The 21,954-nt window shown below is 41.4% G+C and overlaps 1 protein-coding gene across 5 annotated transcripts in view; it reads right to left on the bottom strand.

Moving 5' to 3' along the window:
• Nucleotides 1-21,954, bottom strand: part of SH3PXD2A (SH3 and PX domains 2A) — a 228,984-nt gene that overhangs the window by 27,384 nt on the left and 179,646 nt on the right. For 4 of the 5 annotated variants that reach the window (XM_031554493.1, XM_010714665.3, XM_031554494.1 and 1 more), the window contains 2 exons: nt 5,034-5,147; nt 1,374-1,457 (listed from right to left, as the gene is read on the bottom strand). In XM_031554493.1, coding sequence (XP_031410353.1) covers nt 1,374-1,457; nt 5,034-5,147 — 198 coding nt within the window. The remainder of the gene's footprint in view (nt 1-1,373; nt 1,458-5,033; nt 5,148-21,954) is intronic. The other variant, XM_010714667.3, reaches the window with a different exon arrangement.

The following is a 21,954-nucleotide window of genomic DNA, read 5'->3' on the forward strand; positions in this document are numbered from 1 at the left end:
AATATATATATATATATATATATATATATATATATATATATATAAAAACTGGTAAACAGAGTGCTTAGAAAACTGATTCCCCAAAGTTCTCCTAGTTAAAGTGTCAGGAAGCATCTGGCAGAGTTTGATATGAAAAAAATAAGCAGCTCCCAAATTCTTTGGGTACAGAAGCTGTTTCTCCCCCCTACATGCCAGCACATGTGCTTACTGTTGTTTGCTTTTTGACACCTTTGATGTGTATCTGGTGCCTAAGGCAGGATCTTGCCTCAGGATTGGTTATTGCAGGGTGGTTATTGCAGTATTGGTTAATGCAGGATGAAGCTACTCTAGGGAAAGACAACCCCTCTTGTTATTGTGGTTCCCTCACAGATACTTTGAAGCACAGGTTAAAAAAAAAAAGTCACTGAAGTTATTTGTTGCTTGGAATCTTAATAGGTCTGCACTCAGGACTACCACCAAAACCAGGAGAAGGTAAGTTTGAAACTTTAGAAGTACACTTTCTCTTTACTGGGAGCTGGTAAGCTTCTTTTTGCTTATATCTGGTTCCATTCTCTCAGTAAGGTTAAGTAAAACTCACACAGTGGTACAAGTGGAAGGCTCCCTCCCCCCCTTTATAAAGTGCAGCGAATACGTGGGTGATCCTGCAAGAAAGTGGAGAAGAAAACAGAAAGTGGTACTTTTACTCCAAGAAAGATAGAGTTCCATGCTCTGGAGAAGTGCTTGGTTTGGAAGATTCCTCATCAGATTCCAAATGCAACTTCAAAACGTGAAGTGAGGTTGATTTTTCCCCCCCCCCTCTCACCAGACCAAAGCTAAAAAGATGCTGCTAGTGGTGATATTCAAAGAACTAGCACTAACATCCAGAAGCTCCCAGAACTTCCCTAGAAGTCTTCCTCCAGTACTAAACCCTGCTTACAGGGGAGAGAGGAGACTACACCAAGCACTTTTCCAGCACACATCTCTGATCTCTTTGGTCATCTCTGATCTCTCTGGAATTCTTTTTTGGCTCTTAATAGCCCTGAACGTATCCCTTGAATTTGCGGAGGTAGGAAAGACTGAGTACAGATGCACTCAAAGTTAAAACACAACAGATGTGAACTTTGCCAGTCTGCACAAGCAGTCACGCTACAGAATTACACATAATTATTTGCCTTATTTGCCTATCATTTTTTGAGGTGCCTAAGCGTGGCTCCAAGACACCCTCAATCTGTCATATATGACATACACATCAGAACTCTGAAGCTTCAGCCTCTCTCTAGCAGTGTACAGAGGGAGAAAGACCCCGGGGAGCACTCAGGTGCGCAAAAGCGGAGGCAGCAGCATGGTATTTGGTGTGCCCTTGGGGCTGTTGCCATAGGAAGCTATTCATTCACCTCGACTCTGCTGCCTGTTGACTATCCCGCCCAGCGTCCATCGCCGGTCCAGGCGCCTCAGGTGAGCCTTGCGTCGCTTAGAAACTAGTTTGGAACATGGATGGAAACATAAAAGGAAAAAAAAAAAAATGGTGGGAGGGTGAGAAATAAAAACAAAACATGGCATTTACAAGCACCAGTCTTGTTAAACAAACAGATTAGGTGGGAGGCAGAAACCGGTTTAGCTGACATAGCACAGTGAAACAAGTTAGACTCTTGAGCCTGAGAAATAGAAATCATCTAGAACTGTCAAAAATTGCTAGTGTTGCTACTGGCTTTAAGAAAAATATGAAAAAACACACATATACCCAAAAGCAAACTGCACAACAGAGGAAAACTTGTCCATGGTGACTGCAGTAGCAGGTCAGATCAATATCACACTGCTGTTGCATCTCCTAATCAGGCTGAAGGGTCTTTGAAGAATTCAGTAGTTCATTCCATGCAACAGTCAAAACCAGAGCTCTAACCCTCTCTAAGCAAATTATCATGTTAAAAAAAAATCCAAGTAGAAAAACAAAGAATATGGCTTCTCATACGTGAGCACACTTAACAGCACTCAGGAACTGAACTCAACTGGAGACTGACGTCTCCTTGATTGCAACATATGACTCATAAGTACTGCCACAGATAACATTCATTATTCAAACCTCAATTTCTAACATATTGATTAAAATATAAGGAAATAAAAACTTATTTTGATAACTAACCTGTTTTTGAGCAGGCTCAAGAAGCTAACAAGCTAGAAATGTGAATTAGTTCCGCACTCCAACAATAATTTATGCTTCAAATATAAACAAAGATGAAGGATTTATGGAAATGACACTGTGAGAGCAGCTGTGCACAGAGGACACCACTTGTTTTCCAGATTGCATACATGGAACTGAACTTCAGTTCCTTTGACTACTTGTGAAGATGTGAACACAGAACATTTGGATTTGCACATAACCTTGACACTTTCCTTTTTCTATGCTTCCAATGGAAGGCCTTCCTTCCTATTGGAAGCATGCTTGGTGCTATCAGATTAATGCAAAAGCTGTTCATCAGCTAATTCCTTTATGTTGACTCTGAAGTCATTTTGGGAATATGCTCTCAGACTCATGAGAGCAGACACCGTGGGATTCCAGAACTGCGCTCCGTAGGCAAGTAGGAACAGCAAAATGATTTGATCAGGGGAAGGATTGGCTGTTCAAGTAAAAAAAATATTAATTAACTTACCCAAACAAGCCTCTGCCCTCTCCCCCCCAACATCCCATTGTTAGCCACCAGAAGGGTTATTTGTCAAAAAGTGTCTAATCCTTTCAGGGGATTATTTCAGAATGCTTATTTAACAGCTTCTGTGGCTGCAAATGTTTCTCTGTATTGCTTTCCAAATGTTTTCCAAACTTTGTAAGAGGCTCTTGCTCTAAACACAGGCCCAGGTAGCAGCTGACTGTTTGCCCTCATCCTATAGAAAGATGTTGTGCAGGCTCAAATACAAGGAGGAAACACTTCTGCCATATACACTCTGCACACACAGACTGGGGCACTTAATGCAACCCAATCAGTTTTATTGGAACCCCCTTCACCTGCTTACTGAGAGTTGGCCAGTTGTCTGTGAAAGTACCTTTGGTTTTACACGTTCACAGAATCATAGAATCGCTCACGTTGGAAAAGACTTAAAGATCATCAAGTCCAACTGCAACCTAATCATATTACCCTAACTCTAACAACTCTTCACTAAATCATGTCCCTGAGCACCACATCCAAATGGTTTTACAACACATTCAGGGATGATGACTCAACCATCTCCCTGGGGAGCCTATTCCAGCACTTAACAACCCTTTCTGTAAAGAAGTTTTTCCTGATATCCAGCCTAAACTTAGCCTGGCACAACTTGAAGCCATTTCCCCTTGTCCTTCAAGAGTTGGTCTTTCCTTATCATAGAATTGTACAATAAGGAAAGACTAACTCTTGAAAAAAGCCTTTCCTTTCTACTAATAAATATTAGGAGGACATTTCACTACGTGGCAAGGAGAATAGCTCTAGTAAAGAAAAAAACCAAAGCAAAAGGAGGGAAAAAGAACAAAAGAAGCCTCAGCTTGTGGTTAATAACATAGAACAAAGTTGCTGAAAAGCAAAGAAAAGCTGGGCACATCAAAGCAGCTGTGGAGGTAACACAATTAGATTTGTCACTGGGATGGAACTGAACATGAGAAGAATGGTCTCAGGTTTCAGTGTATCTGGATTTGCAGTAAGACAGGGAATGTGACTGCTGACCATAGCTGAGGAGAGCAATGTAGCAGATTAAAGAGGGCCGAGAAGAAGATAAGAAACATTTGATGGATTTTCCATTACCAAGACTGACTGTCATGCAGCAACAACCCTGTGCAGAATACACTCCAGAGGGCAACATGAAAGGAAGAGATCTTAAAATGAAAGCAGTTAAAGCAATAAGGCTGTCAAGCACGCGCCATATTTAAGAGTCAGGAAAAGGGAGGCAGCTACAGATCAACAGACAAGACATTCTTCAACTCTTTCAGAGAACAGCAGTAAGTTGTTTGTTCTTTACCAGCAGGAACTTCACTAACTGCTTTTGCATCTGCTAAAACGTTGTGTCATAGCAGATTGGTTCCCTGTCTACCAGTAGGTCTCTAAATCCTAAGTGACCCAGGATATGGGTAGCTTTGAGCAGGGAAAAAAGAGTTAGAGCCAAAGATTTCAATAAGCCATAGATATCACTCCTGATGTCCAGCACAAAATAATGTTATGGCTGTTAGCTATCTTAATGGGCAGAATCATCCCAACACATCTCAAACGTATCTGACAGAAAGGTCTGTTTGTTTTCTACACACATTGTGGAATAAGCATCATGTCAAAAACACCTACAAATTTAGCTAGAGATTCATTAGAATGGAGCAAATAATAATAAAAGTGTCCTTTGTACACAGTTACTACATGAAAAGTCCATTAAGATGTGGTTAGTCTTTCATAATGGAACACGTGAGGCTGTACTATTCCATTTCTGGAACCTGAATAAGCATCTTTAGCCAAAAACCAGTGCTGCTGAATACATATATATGACAAATGGTATCTCATTTTTAGCAGAATATGACCTCTGCACACTCACAGACCACAGTAAGCAGCAGTTAAGCTAGTTTCAAGGATTTACTTAAAAAGTGTAATGAGAAGCCGCCATTGAAGTTAAACCTCTTTTTAATTGCCTGTGGCTTCAAAAAGCAGCATCTTCCAATTAACAGCTCTCATTTGTATAATTTCTGAAGATAGGCCATGCAAGTTCTCTCCTTCAGTAGCCAACACAATCCAAGATCTCTACAAGAACATAATGCTTGGACTTGCACAAAAGTTGTTTTCATATTGTTTAAGAGTACTAAAACGAACATCATTTCTTTAGAACCTTTGTTACAGTGACAGTATGAGTCACAAAGGGATTACAGGCATGTACTTTTCCCCAGTTTCTTCTGCAACAATTTATGTACTGATACAAAAAAGTCAGAAAAGTTCTGTAGTGGCTTAGCAGCCACAAATGGTGGTAAGAGCCTTCATAGTTGTTTCCTACAGGTGGAAAAGCATAAAGCACAGCAAGTACCAGTTTCCCCTCGATAACAAGAAGACTTTCCATACCTTCCCCAGTTTTGGATGTGTTGATGTCAGAATCATCTCTGGTTCCATTTTGGGATTCCAAGTACGTAGCAGGGACCCAGCCCTGCTCCTCTGCAGTGCTCACAAACCACCATCCTACAAAAAGAAGCAAAAGAAGTTGCTCAGTCAACAGTAAGAGCAAGAATAGTGAGATGCTACTGAGAAACAGGTATAGAGTCAGAAAATTTAGAGTAGGTTTAAATCACTCTGAATCCTCCTAGAAAGAGGCTGTTTCTATCAGATGCTCTCACAGTGCCAGATGAGTGCACAAGCAAGTCACAAAAATAAAGAAATAATTGTTAAGGATCAGTTTCTTTTTAGAAATCTGAAATCTACCCATAACGACTGATTTGAGTTATTCAGTTCGTTCTCTCAAAGTTTTTGCAATGTGTACATCTACAGACTTGAAAGACTTCCTCAGCACTGGGGAAATGAAGGAGATAGCACAAATCCTGATATGGTGCATCACCATAAGAAAAAAAAAAAAAAAAGGAGTTAGAAAGAGTAACAGAAGGGCACACATTTCAGATTAGGCTATAAGTGCTTCTAGCACACTTATCACTGTGGCTGTTATTCAACAATCATGACCAGAATTCAACACTCCAGGAAGTACTGCTTAGAAATAAGAGGAGAAAACAACAACTGAAACATGACTTCAGGCTGTAAGCACAAGCTATTTGCCTTCTCATCTGAACCTCCATGTTTCCATCACCGTTTATAAAAACATCAATGACAATGAACTCTATTGAGACAGCCTTTAGGTCACAGCTATGGATGGTTCACCTACAATATTATTCATCCAACTTTTAGTTAAGTGCATCCCTGTTGTAACTATCCTTGCCTCTTTTCTTCCTTGGCTGCATTCAGTTATAGAGTCTTGTGTTAAGCTCAATGTAAAGCTGCTCACCCAACAAACCATGGCTCTCCGTTCCAAGTAGAACTACATTTTGCTCCCGTCAGGTAAGGACAGGGTTAAAATACAGGACAACAAAAAGCTAAGAAAGCAATAGAAATGTTTTATTTTCTATAATATCTCCCCAAAAATGCAAGCTGATTTGTCAGAATAGCTATTGTTCAACACCAGTTTCAGAGCCTTCCCAAAGGGAGATGAGAAAGCAATTATTTCTGCACAAGTGCTTCAAAACTGTTTACATACTTTAATGGCCATCATAAAACCAAGAAATTTCACAGGAACCTGAACCTGTCTGTAATGAGCTAAGACAGAGACAAGCTGGGCTGGTTTGTAAATAGATGGGGCACAAACTTAATAAATTTATGGCAAATCACAGACTCATGTGGTGGCCATACAGCCCTTCTGCAACCCTTCTCCTCCCACATTCATATCAAAATTTGTTAGGGAAGATTCTACTGGAAGACAGGATTTAGAATTCCTCATTTTCCTTCCGAGCCTGCTGCAGGGAGACATGTGGCCCAAGGAACAAACCCCCTCGCTTGTCACAGCACAGCTGCTAGGTTGCTTTATTTATTTACCCTCCAAGCTTAGACACAGCTTTCCATTTTCTGGCCCAGCAGAGGGTTGGAAACTTTGCTTCATGAAGCTCATGGTTGGAAAGTTTAAATTTAGTTATTCCTCCTCAGCAGGAGGTGGATTCTCCTGCCACGAAGGCCACAGCAACAAGCACTCAGAATCTGCCAGAGAGTTTCAAAAATGCATCTTCACGGTTGTTCCTCATTTACCAGTAATGTATTGACATGGGTAGCAAACACAGTTTAGTACATGCTTGTAATCAAGCACAAAAAGAAGAAATGTCCAAATGGATACTCACAAGAAAAATGTGGAGTTTTAGAGTGGACAGGCAGGAATTGCTAAGGTAGCTCATACTTTACAAGGTAAGAAATCTGAATTATGATGGCACACCTTAGACATATCCTTTACCAAAAGGAAATAACAACATATGGCAAAAACTTAGAGCCTCCTAGAAGAAGGTGGCTGAAGGGCAGGTAAGTGCCACGATGCAGCTTGTGCATGACACCCACAACTTGCGGAAAGCAAATCTGCCAAGCTGTTAATGCCGTAGCTTGCTCTGCACTACCAATCCATCAAAAATATGATGGCAGCTGCTATTTGGCCCCACCAGCACCACCTATTTATTTATTTATTTAGCAAGTTCACAGTTACTGGTCTACATGCAAGTTAACCAGATTGGCCTTTGTTTGCAGAAAGTTAAGACTAAAATAAGCCAACTACTGCTTGTTCCCCCCCTGCCATCTTTCCAAAACCATCATGGTATTGCAGAAACGCTGTTAGAAAATTTACTGTTGAAACAGAACAAAACACTGCATTTATTTTGAGTTTTCTCTCTATGCTGGAGTTTAGCTCGACTTCACAATTCATTATTAGAACCATTCTACAGCAACATCTGCATGGAATTATGTAAAGTTATCTGTGTGCGCTGCCAAGCCAGTCTGAGGTTCGCTATTGCACTCACACCATCTGTAAAAATTAGGCAGTGACTTGTAGCTCGAGTTAACCCTTACAGATACCTCTGACTCTCAGACATCAACATGCAGCTCTAAAGCTGATGTGGCGTGGATGTCTAGATGGAGATTATAACCCGGCCCTCAGTCCTGGTAAGGATTCAGAGGAAGTTTCAGTCCCAGAGGAGGCAGATAGAGAATGTAGAGCCATGGCACCAAGCTCTGCTTAAGTTTTGCTGCATTACTCAAAATTGTGCCTTAATATTAATCCAGGAATATGAATTTCTAAGGTAAGCATGCAACATTCTCTCCACGTGAGTTGACTTTTTGGTTGGCATATGTCAGCATCCTTTGCTGCAATAGCCAAGATATCTCAATACTCACAAGGTCCATCTGGTTTCTGATAGCTCAGATTTTGGTATGGGATGCAAGAGTTCCACTTGTACTACAATGATGACTGTGAAACAGATTAGCAACATTTAAGAATAAGTGACCCCAAAAAAGGAAATCATAATTTTGATTTTAATTATATTCCTAGTTCTCTCACCAAAAGGCTTTAAAAATGTAGAATTAAGGAAGCAAGGGTTATCGTCAACCAACCCTACTGGAAACCACTAGAAAACAGTTATAGGACTATATTTTGTGAAAGTTTCGCTTATGTTGACCCTCACCCATCTTTGCTTCCATATTGTCCATTTCTCCACACAGACAGGAAAATTTAGGGTTTGAACAAAAGTATCTTATGAGATGCAACAAAAAAATCTTAAAAAAAGGAAAAAAAAAAAGACATGATCTTGCTGAATATTGGCCTCTAGTTCTCCCCTTAGCCATTAAGTTCTCTGCAGATCTTTACCGTCAATTTTTAGATTAACCAAAATAAGCAAGGGCAGCAAAGCTGTAAAAAGGGAATAGGAATCTCTCCTGCATGAGTGGACAACACGTTCTTCTAAACAAACACTTGAGTAACACTCCACCTCTCAAGAGTCTTGGAAAAACCATACTTAAGCAGCAGTTTGGTACATTTGACATGTGCTCTTTGCACTTCAGAGAGCTGCTACCTTTTAAGTCCTTTTGCCTTAGATCAAGAAATCTCAAAAGACAGTTCCAACAACTTGAGCTGCCCTGCAAAGCAGTACTAGATGCTATCAGGCTTCTTCAAACATGGCACACAGACGTTTTCTCGCCAACAGCTGACTATTTTCATTCAGAGATGTTATCTGCTTTTTTAAAGAATAGCTCGGTGTGAGTATTGCTGTACAGATGCAGGCACTTGCTTTTTCCTCCCCTTTGGAGCTCTTACTTCCCACACAGAGCATGTATATTTGATACACATAGAAAAGTCAGTTATAATTGCTTTGGACAGACCTCCAAAGAACATGCAGAAGAAGAAAGACATCAGAAGTAACATTTCGCATGAGGGATTTTCTGCAGTAAGCATATTCCCACACCCACTTCCTAAAATTTCACTGCAGTGTCCATATACTGTTACATATTACCATTGTACATGCTGGCTCTTCTCTCTGCACCGGGCTGCTTATTCACACACATTTGGCAACAGTACCTGGTTGACAGCACTGAAATCACATGAAATAAGGCCAGTGCCTGATTTCAGAGCATTTTACATGCTTGTGATTCACAAAGAAGCACCTTTCTGTTATATATGGGCATACATACAAGAGGTCTTCCTCACATGGCCCTTACTGTGGTTTAGGGTATAGAGGTCCATATGTGAGTCACTGCACAGCAGACTGAAGCTGTCATCTCTGGGTGAATTATTAAAGTCAGTGAAATATTAAAGGCAGCTTTCATCTTCAAACACAGGGTTTCTCAGCCTGTGTGCACCACAGATTTTACTGCAGCCACCATTCAGCCATAAGCAAGGTTTACCTCCTTCTAAAGATGGAAGCAGGGCTCAAACAAAGGATGTTCTAAAGGAAGAAAGATGTGCTTGTACCAGACATCCCACTGGAACATAATGAAGATTCACAGCACAGATTCACAGCCTTTTATGTGCCATACCAAACCAGACTGGGCCACGTGTTAGGATTTCAGCTCAACTGCGTGTTGTGATCCTTCCAACCGGTGCAACTCCTAGAGCTGCATCCCAGAAACCAGTATCTATGCATTTCCAGGGGCAAATCCACTTCCAAGTGGAAGCCTCATTTTGCAAAAGCAGTCATGCATACAAAGGTTCTAATCTAACTGGCAACTATTGTGGTTGACGTCTAGGTACATACAACTTCAGGAGTAAACAAAAACCAAATCCACTACAGCTCACTATTGCTCTTCTCCAAGACGTTTTCAAATTTGCTGAGGAAATACCCCAAGAACCTTACATAGCTCTGGTTAGGCAGCAGAGTTGCTAGATTTCTCATGTGAGAGAAAAGAGAAAGGTGTCTTGCCTGCAGTTCCTCTTCTGGTAGTCCAGCATAGGAGAAAACCTGTCAGCTGCCCAGGTAACTGCAATTTCTATATGAGCCATGAAACAGGTTTTCTATTAGACCACCAAAAGCTGAATAGAGAACTACAAACACAGAAACTCTAGTACTGCTGTTTTTTTTTGGTTTTGTTTTTTTTGTTTGTTTGTTTGTTTTTTGAAGGAATGTGAGCATTCTCTCTCTCGAAGAAAATACTTAACTTTGGAGAGTCAAAGACAGTCAAGAGTCAACACATGTAATACTGAAAAAAGTGGTTGCACAGCCCAGAGCCTTACTTCAGCATTTTACAAGAAACAGCAGTTTCAGCTTAAGAGCATCACTTAAGAGCCCTGTGAACCCAAAGCAAATATAGAATGCACAGGAGACACTTTTCTCTCTCCCACCTTTTTAAAGGAATGCTAAGTTGTGTTTTCAAGGTAAAGGCTACAGCAGTTTGGCTTAATTTGGTGATGGAAACAAATGTCTGAGGAGAGGGCTTCCTAAGGAGAGGGAAGAGATGGGAAGTAGGAGGTGGGGACCTCTAGATGGCTGGTCTCTGCTGATATCATTTTTTTTTGGCTATTAACAGAACAGCACTTCGCCTTATGGAGCTAAAAGTCAGAACAGAAGGCTAAGAACTGAGACCAGGGTTTGCTGTTCTCCAGCAATAGCTGATAGTAATAGCTAAACAGTTAATACTTAAGGCTCAGCAGCAGCACAGGGAATTGAATTCCTTGCACTACTTCAGTTATTACTGAATTCAGAGAAATGAGAAATGAATCCCAAAGTCTGTGTGGTGTTACAAGTGAAAGAGTTGTTTCTTCCTTGTAATAACCACCTGTTAAGGTAACTAGTTGCTTCCAGTCTATGTGGTTATGGACTTGCTATCCCAATCCTTCCAGTTAGCCATCTTTTTCCACCCCTACTACCAATCACATGAGCTTGGCAGATAGAAGCTCTTCAGCTGTGCTTTTAGTACATCTCCCCCTTGCTGCTATACTCAGTTCTTTTGGTTGCAGAGCTAGCTGGCATGAAGGATGCACTACATGTGAATAAAATATCTTAATTATTGCTGTCACACAAGTTTTTCCTGGACCAAGAGTAGCTAAGCTGCCTAGGTGTGTACATAAGTGCTCAATTGAGAGCCCCCAAGTGAATCTCAGATTCTGGCTTAAATATCTAGCTTGCCTGGATTTCTTCCACATCACATTATATGCACAAACATATGTAGAAATTCACACCCTGACCTCTGCATTCAAATAAGTATAATTCTAGTCTTCTACTGGGATTGGAGCTGTATTTTCTTGTACTTCTGGAATAAGCAGAAATGTTTAGAACATGGGAAAAATTCATGGGAAAAGCAAAAACTGGATAATATACAAATCAGCTCTAATACTTTATGGGTTACATCACCAGTAGAGACGATGGATATTCGGAGTCTTAGACAACGAGGAAATACCATATTACTGTGTTTGTTCAAATCTTATATGCAAGTAGGTGGTAAGTCGTCCAGAGGTACACATTTGGAAAAATACTTACATACTTATCTCTTATTATAATAGGGAATTTATGCACGTACATGTAAGTGTAAAATGCTCTGTTTATCTTAGCATTCTGATAACATTAAACTCCCCTTGTGCTGGATCTGCAGCTATTTGCTATGGCTCAGTAGATACCTAAGGGCTTCCCCTCCCTGTTTTTTTTTTGTTTTGTTTTGTTTTAAGAAAAAAAGACCTCAAGCTCATGTATTGACACAGCTGGAATGAAGGAATCTGCCAAACACGTTCTCAAAAATTGGCACGTACATCCACGAGGCCATTGTATAATCCAGTACAAATTACACCAGTTGTGTCCTTAAAGCAAGGAAATAAATGCACTATTACATTAACAGCTATGCAAAAGTCTTGGAAACCTCCTGCAAATCCCAGGCAAAGTCCCACCAAGCTCTATATCACCAGCTTTCCCCAAATTATCAAGTACCCTGGGCTCTCAAGAGAGAAGCAGAAGAAAGTACCACTAGCTTTTCCAGTTGCAAAAAAATAGTCATCATGCCCAAACGTTGGCCAGCATCACAGGCTACTGAGGGCTGAAAGAGAACAGAGCAATGAAAAAGCCAGCAGGTTGCAAGTTGCAAAAAAGTAAAGATATTTCAAGTTTCAAATATACTAATGCCTTCTGATAATAAATTTAATAGAGTCTTTCCCTTCCTGCTTTACTTGGTTTCATGAACACCTCATAATGAAACTGTCTGCAGTGTGCGCATTCCATATAAACCAAGCAGTTTGTGCTTCACAGCCTTTGCTCAATACAGAAATAAAAGGAACTAAGAGAGGAGTATTTTTCTCAGAGGAACTATCAGTCATGACAAGGAACAAAGCTTTCTTTTGGTGGGCATACTGTACTGCATAGGCAGCCTGGCTACAGCTGTCAGCCTGTGAATGCCAAGTACTGCTCAGTAACAGAGCAAACCAAGATCCACCATAAACAAAAAGCTTTCAGAAGGCTACTGACTTGCACTGGTATGCTGGCCAGCCTGATCCTGTTATGCGACCTGTAGAACCAACCTAGGTATTCCAGAAAATACTTATTGCAGATTTTCCTTTTTCCATCTAATTGGCTTGGAAACAGGACTTCCTGCCTGACCTTCAAGTCTGATTGCAATACAGATTAGTTTTCTCTTTCTTTTCCTCGATCTTCTGTCTCTTGTAAAGTGACAGATCTACACTTCCTCCTCAGCAAAGAAATCTTTGATTGTAGTAACCACAAGATAAGATTGCTAGAGAGCACACTGACTTAATAGCCAGTACAAAAAGCTGTGTGTGGGGTCTGTACGGGCACCATGTGGTACCTGTACAGTGCCTTCTTCTCTTGTTACACAAGCCCTCAGAAGTTAACCAGTGAGGATGCCAACTGCAGCCTCTCTCTTTCAGTACAGCTTCTCTAATCATTCAGGTCATTCATGGGCCACTTTCCTTGCTGTGTCCTTAATTACAGCCTACAGGCTTTCATCTCTACTTCCAATAGGACTTCTGTTTTTTATCTACTTAGTGCTTTTACTGTTAGGAAGATCCAGCCCAAGTAGGGAAGCCAAACAATAAGTCCTCCCTTGCCCTACTCAAACCCTGTTCAGCCATCTCCTCTCCATTAACACATCATTTCTACATTTACACCTACTCTATAGATCTGAGTGAGGGTTCAGTGAACCTGCCAAAATGATATCATGGACTCCATGTCTGTAGCCATTAGTAACATAAAGAATCCCCAGCTCCAAGTGAGTTTGTTGAGGTGTGGATAGAGAAAGATTGATGCAAACAGTGCACAACATGCAGATCCAGGTGGTCACTCAGAGGCAGCAAAAGAGCAACCCACTGCCTTCAGAAAGCTATGCCTGCAGAAGATTTCCCAGAGCCAACAGTTAGTTACAGTGAAAGCATGCAAACAGATGGCTTTCCACCCCATAGGAGCATCTCAGCCCCAGGATCCAATGGAGACTCTCATTACCAGTTGTGAGGTTGTGTTTTCTGTGGTCAGCCAACAGGGTGCAATAGTCAAACTTGCATGTAATTTCCCTTACCTTCACAGGACTTAATCTTAAAGCAAACATATTTTGTGTCCAAGCTCTCTCTAGGAAAACACGAATAAGCTTTCAAATGGGTCTCATGGTAATCCTGTTCCAAAGATTACAAATTACTTCCTACTGGTTTAAAATGTTACAGACCCCCAGACCCAGCAGATAGGAGACAGCCTTCACAGGCAGCAGAGAATAGCCAGTATTCACATCCCACACAGACTGACAAGTTGTTTTCCTTTTAATTTCTTTTTATGAGGTCTTCATAGAATGAGATGTCATTTGCTTACTGAGAAATCCTCAAAGCCACACGGATTCAGGAAAAAGAGAGACTGTAGACAAGAAGTGATCCTAGCATAGTACAAAACAGCACTCCAGGTGCTAGAGTTGCATAAGTATCCCATATTTCAGTCAAAAATACAGCAGCCACTTCTGAGACAGACCAGTAACTTCAGGGCAGAATCCAGCAGCACTGGACAAGAGCTTGAAGCAAGGAACAAAGACCATACTATATCCAGCAGTGATACTGGATCAGTCTGAAGTACAGTTGGGCTACCTAGCTAAAGACACTGCCTTTTACAAACAGCTCTGGAATCCTTCAGAGCCATGAAGCTCCTCCTGCTAAAGGAAGGGAGACACTTTGGTCTCCTGGTCCCCAGCTCAGTTGTGTAGAGCAGCACCACACAGCACTTGGCCATCTCAGAAATGGCCATTTCCATATGCTGCCTGTTCCCTGAAGCTCTGCTTTCCAAACACAGCTTCTGTCCAGCTCTATTTATTAGATCTGGCAAGACCGTAGCCCAGATGGTACATTATCACAAATACTGATGTTAGAAGCTGAACGCTCTGCTCGCCCTCAGACACCACTTCATTGCTTTCCTCCTGAGCTTCATTCAAGCCATGTTTCTACAGTGACCCCGGGAGCTGAGCCTCAAAGAGCTGCCTGCACAGGGCAGCAGGAAATGACAGCTTCGGAAACGAGTACCAGAGTGATGAATAGCAGGCTACAGAGCTCCCTGAGCTAGCGGGCTGCCAACTAATGAGCTGCGTTGCATTGGACAAGGACATACATGGCAAGTAGTATCACCCACATTCCCCAGAAGAGATTACAAACCCACTTCAGTATTTTCAGAAGGCTTTTTCTAAACCTCTCTGAAATTTAGAAACTTACAGGCATGTTACTATGTTTTGCTCAGCTGGACTGACCCATTTTGAGCTGCTGGAGGAAAATCAAAAGAAAAAAATAGAGAAAAAAAACAAGGAAAGATTTGCCTTTTTACCTTTAATTGTGATATGAATATCCAGGCTATAGGAATAGCCTGTGCAGGTGGAAACAGAAGAGGACATTCACCTTTAGGAAGGGGAAACCTGAGCTTATCTATGCAGAATTGAAAACCAAACAGGAGTTAGCAGGGTTTCTGCTTCCATTAGCTCAAACAAAAAGGTGCACTGGCAGTGTAAGAAGAGAAGGTGAATACACAGAGGCTGCTGAGACAGAAACTTCTGATAAGATGCTCATCTTCTCTCTCAACAGAAAGCACTTCTATGCTGCAGAAAATATTTAGCTTAGCCGCTGGGTAGGAAGAATGCATGAGCATCTCCACAGGGTTTTTGCTATATGGCAGTAAGAGTTTCCTTACAGCTTGCTTAGCTGTGTCACCTGGGACACTGACTTTAAAGAGAGGTATTTAGCCTTTGGTGCTCTATACTGATCTGAGAAGCAGCCTAGACCCAGAGAGAACTGCTCCATTTCAAGACTAAAAGCCCCTCATGAAGCCTTGCACTATAGAAGCAACAACTACTTTCCTATTATTCAGAGAAAGGCTGGCTTGCCACCTGTGTCAGTTACCACTTTGACTCCAGAAAGGCACAGTCAAGTATGCAATAAGTCAGAATTCCAATATTTAAATGTTCTCCTTTCTGTCTCTTCAAGCTTAATCAAACAGAACACAGATTTGCTGGCAATAATCACTGAAGTGATCTGATACTAAGTAAGGGTCAGCCATGCAAATTAATGAAGCGAGATTCAGAAAAACTGCTTATCTCCATGTATTTTACAGAGCTGAAACAAGACAAATATAACACTGTGAGGCTTATTCCTTTCCATTAAGAACAGATCAACCATGAAATAAGGGTAGGAATAACGCTGTCCTTGGGTGAAAAGCAGAGGTTTGCAGACCCTCCATTAGGAATACACATGCATTACACAATACAGACCCACTTAAAATAAATAAGCAGCACAGCAAGGGATTACCTAAACCTGTTAGATGGATGACACAGAGGCACGAAGTTTATCTTTTCAACAGACAGTCACTTAAGCTACCCTATGAGTGACTGCAACATCAAGCCTTTCCCTCTCCTCAGTCCAACGCTACCAAAAGAGGACACATTAGACTGTCTGGACACCCTGCTGCCAGTGCATCACACTTTCTTTACTTAGGCAACTATTTTTCTGGAATCACTCCAATGCCAACATCATAGAAAACTGAAATTCTGGCAAGCTGCAGATCTCTAGGTGCTTTTAACTCTGAGTAACAGCTGGCTAGAAGACAGGAGCACCATTAGCACATCCAAATACTGATGGAGTACACCAAGAACAGGTTTAGTTGGTTTGGGTTTGCTCTCCCCATCAGAGCTCAAAGCTGAGTGGCATCTGATGTGTTCTGGAAAGCCTTCGAGAAGCAATACCTCTTTAAGACTGCTAATGGGAGGTGGACTAGCTCTGGGGAATTCTCTGCAGAAGAATTGAGAACCAAACCGATTCTTTTCAAGGGGGAAGATTTTTCCTCCCCAAAATCTTACTTCCCTTCCCCTCCCCACCATCCAATTTTGAACAGTGTTCCCTTTGTCTAACACTTCTGTAGACAACCATTCTCTGGAGACAAGGCCTAAATGTCTAGCACAACAGGACCCTGATCTCAGCTGGCCCTTAGGCACTGCCATAAAAAAAACAGATCATAGAGGCATGGTTCTGGCAGTGTAAACCAGTCTGGATAGTAAATAAGTCTGGGTAGGTCTGTTCGTTGCCATACCAATTATGATGTTGGAATGCTACAGTTGAACAAAAACTTACATACCCTGAAAATTTATGCTAAAACATCCCATTTAGTAACTACGTGAACATTTGGAGGGGTAAGCTAGAGTTCACTGCAATAAAATTGAAGGTAAGCAAAAGGGCACCTCCATCAAGAGCAACTGAGCTATTAGCACCTTTTAAGTTGACTAATGAATCGATTTTCTTCTATTTGGATGCAACAAATGATGTGTGACAGAAGGAAGGGATCTCAAGAGCACCTTTGCACCTTGCTGGTCCAAGAAGCATTTAGTCAACTCTGCTCACATTTGTTTCTTTAAGTCCTGATCTCTATGGAGAAGATAATACTTATTAAAATTCAGAGCTCGGTATGACATTTGGTATTTGCTGATGTGACTTAAAGATGTCACCATGGCTACAGTTTATTTCCAGGAGCTGTCTTTCCATATTTTCCACCAGGAGATGCAGATATCCTCCTCTTTCTTCCTTGCTTCCCATAGAAAACAGGATAAACAACACCATTAACTAATCGACTTCACATTTTCGTACTAGTTTTGACATTTTTTTCTGGGCAGCCACTTACAGTGAGTCAGGGAGCTGACTACCTTTAAGCAGAGGCAATCTCTCTGCTCCTGGCCTGTTTTCTCTACTGCTTGCCAGCTTTTACTGCCCATCACCACAAAGGAATGGAGCTACTCATTTCATGCCTATTTTCACTTCTATTTTTAGAGCTCTAACAAGGTTCACACTGTAGTTTATTTATGAAAGTAGGATGTGTTTGATTTTGACCTGTATTATCCAAGCAGCTCTGGTCTCCTGTTCAGTGAAGGTATTTAGCAGGAAAGTACAATGCCCCCAAGACCACATGTCCTAGTCAGGTGGGGGCAGAGTCATAGCCTGGGTCACATTCTCACAGAAATTAAAACAAACAAACAAACAAAACAACAAACATCTGCAAAGAGGCCTTGTTACCCCACCAAGGGCCATGCCTGCACCACAGAGCAGTTAGGCATCGATCTTACTGCTGTTCTGGGCTGCTTCTTCCAGCCTGCCTCACGTTTTCCTTCCAGCTACAACTCAGGCCTTTGGATGAGCCCATGCTTATTTATTCACAGCTCAGTTTTCCAATTCCACGACAGAGCCAAGGAAGCAAAACAGCTTCTCCAGATGAGGTCCTGAAAATTAGCTACAAAGTCCTACAGAGGAAGAGTCCTGTATATGCTCACACTCCAAACTCAATGAGGATTTGCAACAGACACAGGTATTGCTTAACTGGCAACAAAAAAAGCCAGATGAAGGTTTGTGACTGGGGAAAAAAGGAGAAACTATTAAAAAAACAACAACAACAACAATAAAACAACAAACCACCACAAATAAAAACAAACCACATGCCAATATTTCTAGTCCAAACATTTATTGTTAAAGAAACCCAAAACATGGTTTATCTACCTATAACACACCTTGGGATAACGTCAGGTTTCATGTTGGAGCTCAGGGGCTCTCTCATTTGCTGCTGAAAACCACTACTGCAACTAGATATGATAACCAACATTTCATCTAAGCGAAAGTAGCGAGGAGTAACAGAAGTGAAGGAGGAAGGGCACCCACCAGCCCTGCCTTCAATCAATGCTGTCAGACTTCAGCATACACGTGTCTCATAGCTACAAACTGCACCTGAGTCTTTAGACTATTCTTGGTTTTTAGCCTTTAGGAAGCATTGCTATTTCATTACACGAATTATTATTATTATTATTTTTAACAGTTCTTTCTGTTACACAAGTGTGTAACAGATTGTGTGATCCCATACCATTATTTCTATGCCTATAACTATACCATTTAAAATGGGATTGACACAGAGACTTATTTTGCAAGCAAGATGCCTGTCTTTAACCAGCATCCAGTCTCAGGAGCACAAGGTTTAATTCATGTATAGCAAAAGACTTACTACAGAGAGGAGTTATTGATTAAAAAACAAAAACAAAAAAAAAACAAAACAAAACAAAAAAAAACACCACTCAAAAGAAAGAAAAGCAGCTAAGGCACCCCCTGCCAACTTGAGCCTGCTGTAAGTTTGAAGAGAGGACAAAATGAACTTTAGTTTGACTCCTCTGTGCTCAGAATTACTGTGTGACAACGATTCCCTGCTGCCAACATACACTCCAGCTCTGAGCATGGGATGACAGTGTCCAAGCCAAACACAAGCGTGGCTAGAGAGCCTTGCAGCAGATTCAACAGTTCTTCTCTGTACTGATACAGCAAGTACATCTGGGGCACCCTGGATATGATAGGGGCACATTCCTTGGCTGAGCCAAAAGTTGTTGAGCACCACTGCAGACACCACTGATGATTATCTCTGCAGCACTGATACAGCACTTCCAGCAAATCCCCAAACTGGCAGATGGGGATTCTTGGGAATGAGAGTTGCAAAAAGCCCCAAAAGAGTTTATAATCTCTCTCAGATCATCTCAAGTCCAACAGGGAAAACATGCCAAAAACATCCGTACTTTGAATCATAACGAAGTGCTCAGTAAGAGGCTGGACTTCCTGAAAGCCAGCTGCAAGCAAAAGCAGCTCTTGGTCATCAGTGTCACCTTTGCATCCTGAGGCCAACTCAAATATGATTGTATGTGGAATAGGAGTTTAACTGGTAAAGGCCAGAGCTTTCATTCATGTATGTCTAAAATCAAGCCATTTGTTTGTTTTTAATATTAGAAAAAAATATTAGAAACTGCCCTTACAGTGATTGTATCACCTAATGAAAGAAATAAATCAGAAAAGTGAAATACAAAGTTCTTTATTATCTGTTTCTTTAAACATCAACACTCCTGTAGCTACTTTATTACCTGGACATCAAGAAAGCTAAAAAATAAAAATAAAAAAAAATCATACTGAACTGGAGTTACAGTGCAACAAACCCAAACACACTGTATCAGACTCCCTTTTGGGTCAGTACACAGTGTCATTTTCTCATTACCCCCGCTGCCGTCCCCCACAGATTTAGCAGTACATAGATTCAACAGTACAGAATGACTGTCCAGCTAACATCAGCACGTACTAGTTAAGTCACCGCTCATCTAAATCAGAGATACTTTTGGTAGGGCATCAGAAGACTTAGGAAGACAGCAGATCCATCAGCAGTGAACTCTTGCCCATGCAGCACAGCCTGGGCCAACAAAGACTCCAGCATTTTTAAGCCCCCCCACTGGTCTCACCCCAGTGTTCACACTTTGCAGTGGTTTAAAGTTCCCAAATCAGAAGCATTGCTGGATTTCCAATTTCTAGATATCCCTATGCCAGCAGGGAAAAAAAACCTGAAGATTTTAATTATTTTCCAGATTGCATACCAGTCTTAATTCCTTATTCTCTGTTACTATTGTCTGTGAGTTCACTTGACAATTTTCAGCCCTTCAGATTTACAACCATTGCTAGCAAAGTATTTCACCCACAAATAAACGTAACCAGCCTTTTTTTTCCTGAAGGCAAGGGGAAAAATATATAGAAAGCACACAGATGTTTGGCAAGCACATCAAAGCAAAGCTAGTCAGTACAAAAACCCTCACCACGAAGACGTTCTCATTGCTTTAACAATACAATCAAGTTTTAAATATGAACAGAGGAGGATTCCAAATGGGTGCATAGCATTTACAATAATAAACTGGAACTGCACAGAAACCTGGGCTACAAAGAGGTATATGGTAAATCAAACACAGCCATACCACATCTTCATGTGTCACTTCACTATGTGAAGCCAGTCGCACAGAGTCTGTGCAAATCTTTGTTTTTCACATTAATGTGAAATTAGATGAAGTTGGGCAGATATATCAACTCCTGGCCGGTAGGTATCAGCTTAACTGTCTTTGGCACGGTCATACTTCTGTTCTCTGCATAAAATGGAGAGTACAGTTTTTGGCTCTCCAAGCCTTCAATACACCGCTGAACCATGTACATTCACTTAGATGCTCTTGGATCTTTGGAGAGCAGAGAGCACTTTCCCCTCTGACAATATTTCATAACTTCAACACATAATACCTTTTCCAAAGGAGGACAGATGTGCAGGAGCAGCTTAAGTCCTCCAAGAAGTTTTCCATTAGGATCTTGGTTTTCTCTGGCTATGTAGCCCAGTCGCATAACCATGGCCCCTCAAGGCTGGAGATGGGAAACCATTACTTGAGCTTTCCTTGCTGAGAGCAGACTGAAGCTCTGCTCAGACACCGCAGCAAAGAGATCTGCCTGCCTGCAGCTACTCACCCTTTTCTGGGAAGCTTCGAAAAGTGATTATGCACTTGTCTTACAAGGGACATTTCAGCCAGAATCCATCACGTCAAACATTCAAGCCTTCAAGGCATAGAGAGGTATCATATGGGCACTAGGAGAAATGGCTCTATTTTGCTTTCAGAATGCTGGACATCTGAACTACAGGAAACTCTCAGATCAGGGTGTTTTTGCCTATTTGTTTTGGTGTTTTGTTGTTTGGTGTGGTGGGTTTTTTTTGTGTTTTTTTTTTCTCTCTTTTTTCTCCTTTCTTCTCCTGAAGAGTTCCAAGCTCCAAGAATTTCATTCTCTCATGCCAAAGTCATCAGTAAAAATACCCAGATCTTCCACAATGGCTTGGATACATGCCACAGTAAGAGAAGCCACTTAATAGTAAGCTCCCATCCATGAGGAGAATCACACTTCAGGTCACAGCTACTTCCCTTTGCAACAGGGAGACCACAACTGCAAGTGAGCTCCTCCTGCACAAGCAGCATCAGGCTATTCAGTCAACCTGGAGGACAAAGTGCACAGGGAAGGGAGTTCGCCACATTCCACAAGGAGGCAGTGAATCCATGATGGTATGTTCAAGATAGACTACCACGGGCTAAAGTAGTAGAAACCTTTCAAAAACAAGGAGAGAGACAGATACAATGGGAAAGAACACAGACTTATTCCCTGAATTTCAAGGGAAAGTCAAGCTTTCAGTAGGAATTTGGAAAGAAGCAGAAAGGCAGCCACAAGTCAGCTTTCTGACATTTGTGTACATTCCTGTTAGGACTTGCTAACTTTTGCTTACTCTTTTTTGTTGTTTGTTTTTCACCAGGAAAGCCCGATGCTGCTATCATATGATTAAGAAGCCACTCACTAATCTCAACAAAAATCCAACACTTGAGTGTCTTTGGCTGTAGCCACTATACAAAAAGCATTTGGGATTCTGGAGCATTTGACAGCTTTCCCCTCCTCCAGGACTGACATTAACCAAAAGCCTCCTATCCAAAATAAAAATGCTAGACAGAACGCAACTTGCATTCCTCCTATTTTGGGAAAGTCTGGATTGGAAACCTATTTTCTCATCTTGAACCCATGTGTATCTGTCGAAGTGTAGTTCAGGAGCCATATGACATTAACAGCTTATTCCTGTGAATGCTACAGCAAGCTAATAAAAGAGTGGGAATCTTCAGCAAGATGCTC

Source organism: Meleagris gallopavo, chromosome 8 (genome assembly GCF_000146605.3).
Source record: "Meleagris gallopavo isolate NT-WF06-2002-E0010 breed Aviagen turkey brand Nicholas breeding stock chromosome 8, Turkey_5.1, whole genome shotgun sequence".
NCBI classification, from domain to species: domain Eukaryota; kingdom Metazoa; phylum Chordata; class Aves; order Galliformes; family Phasianidae; genus Meleagris; species Meleagris gallopavo.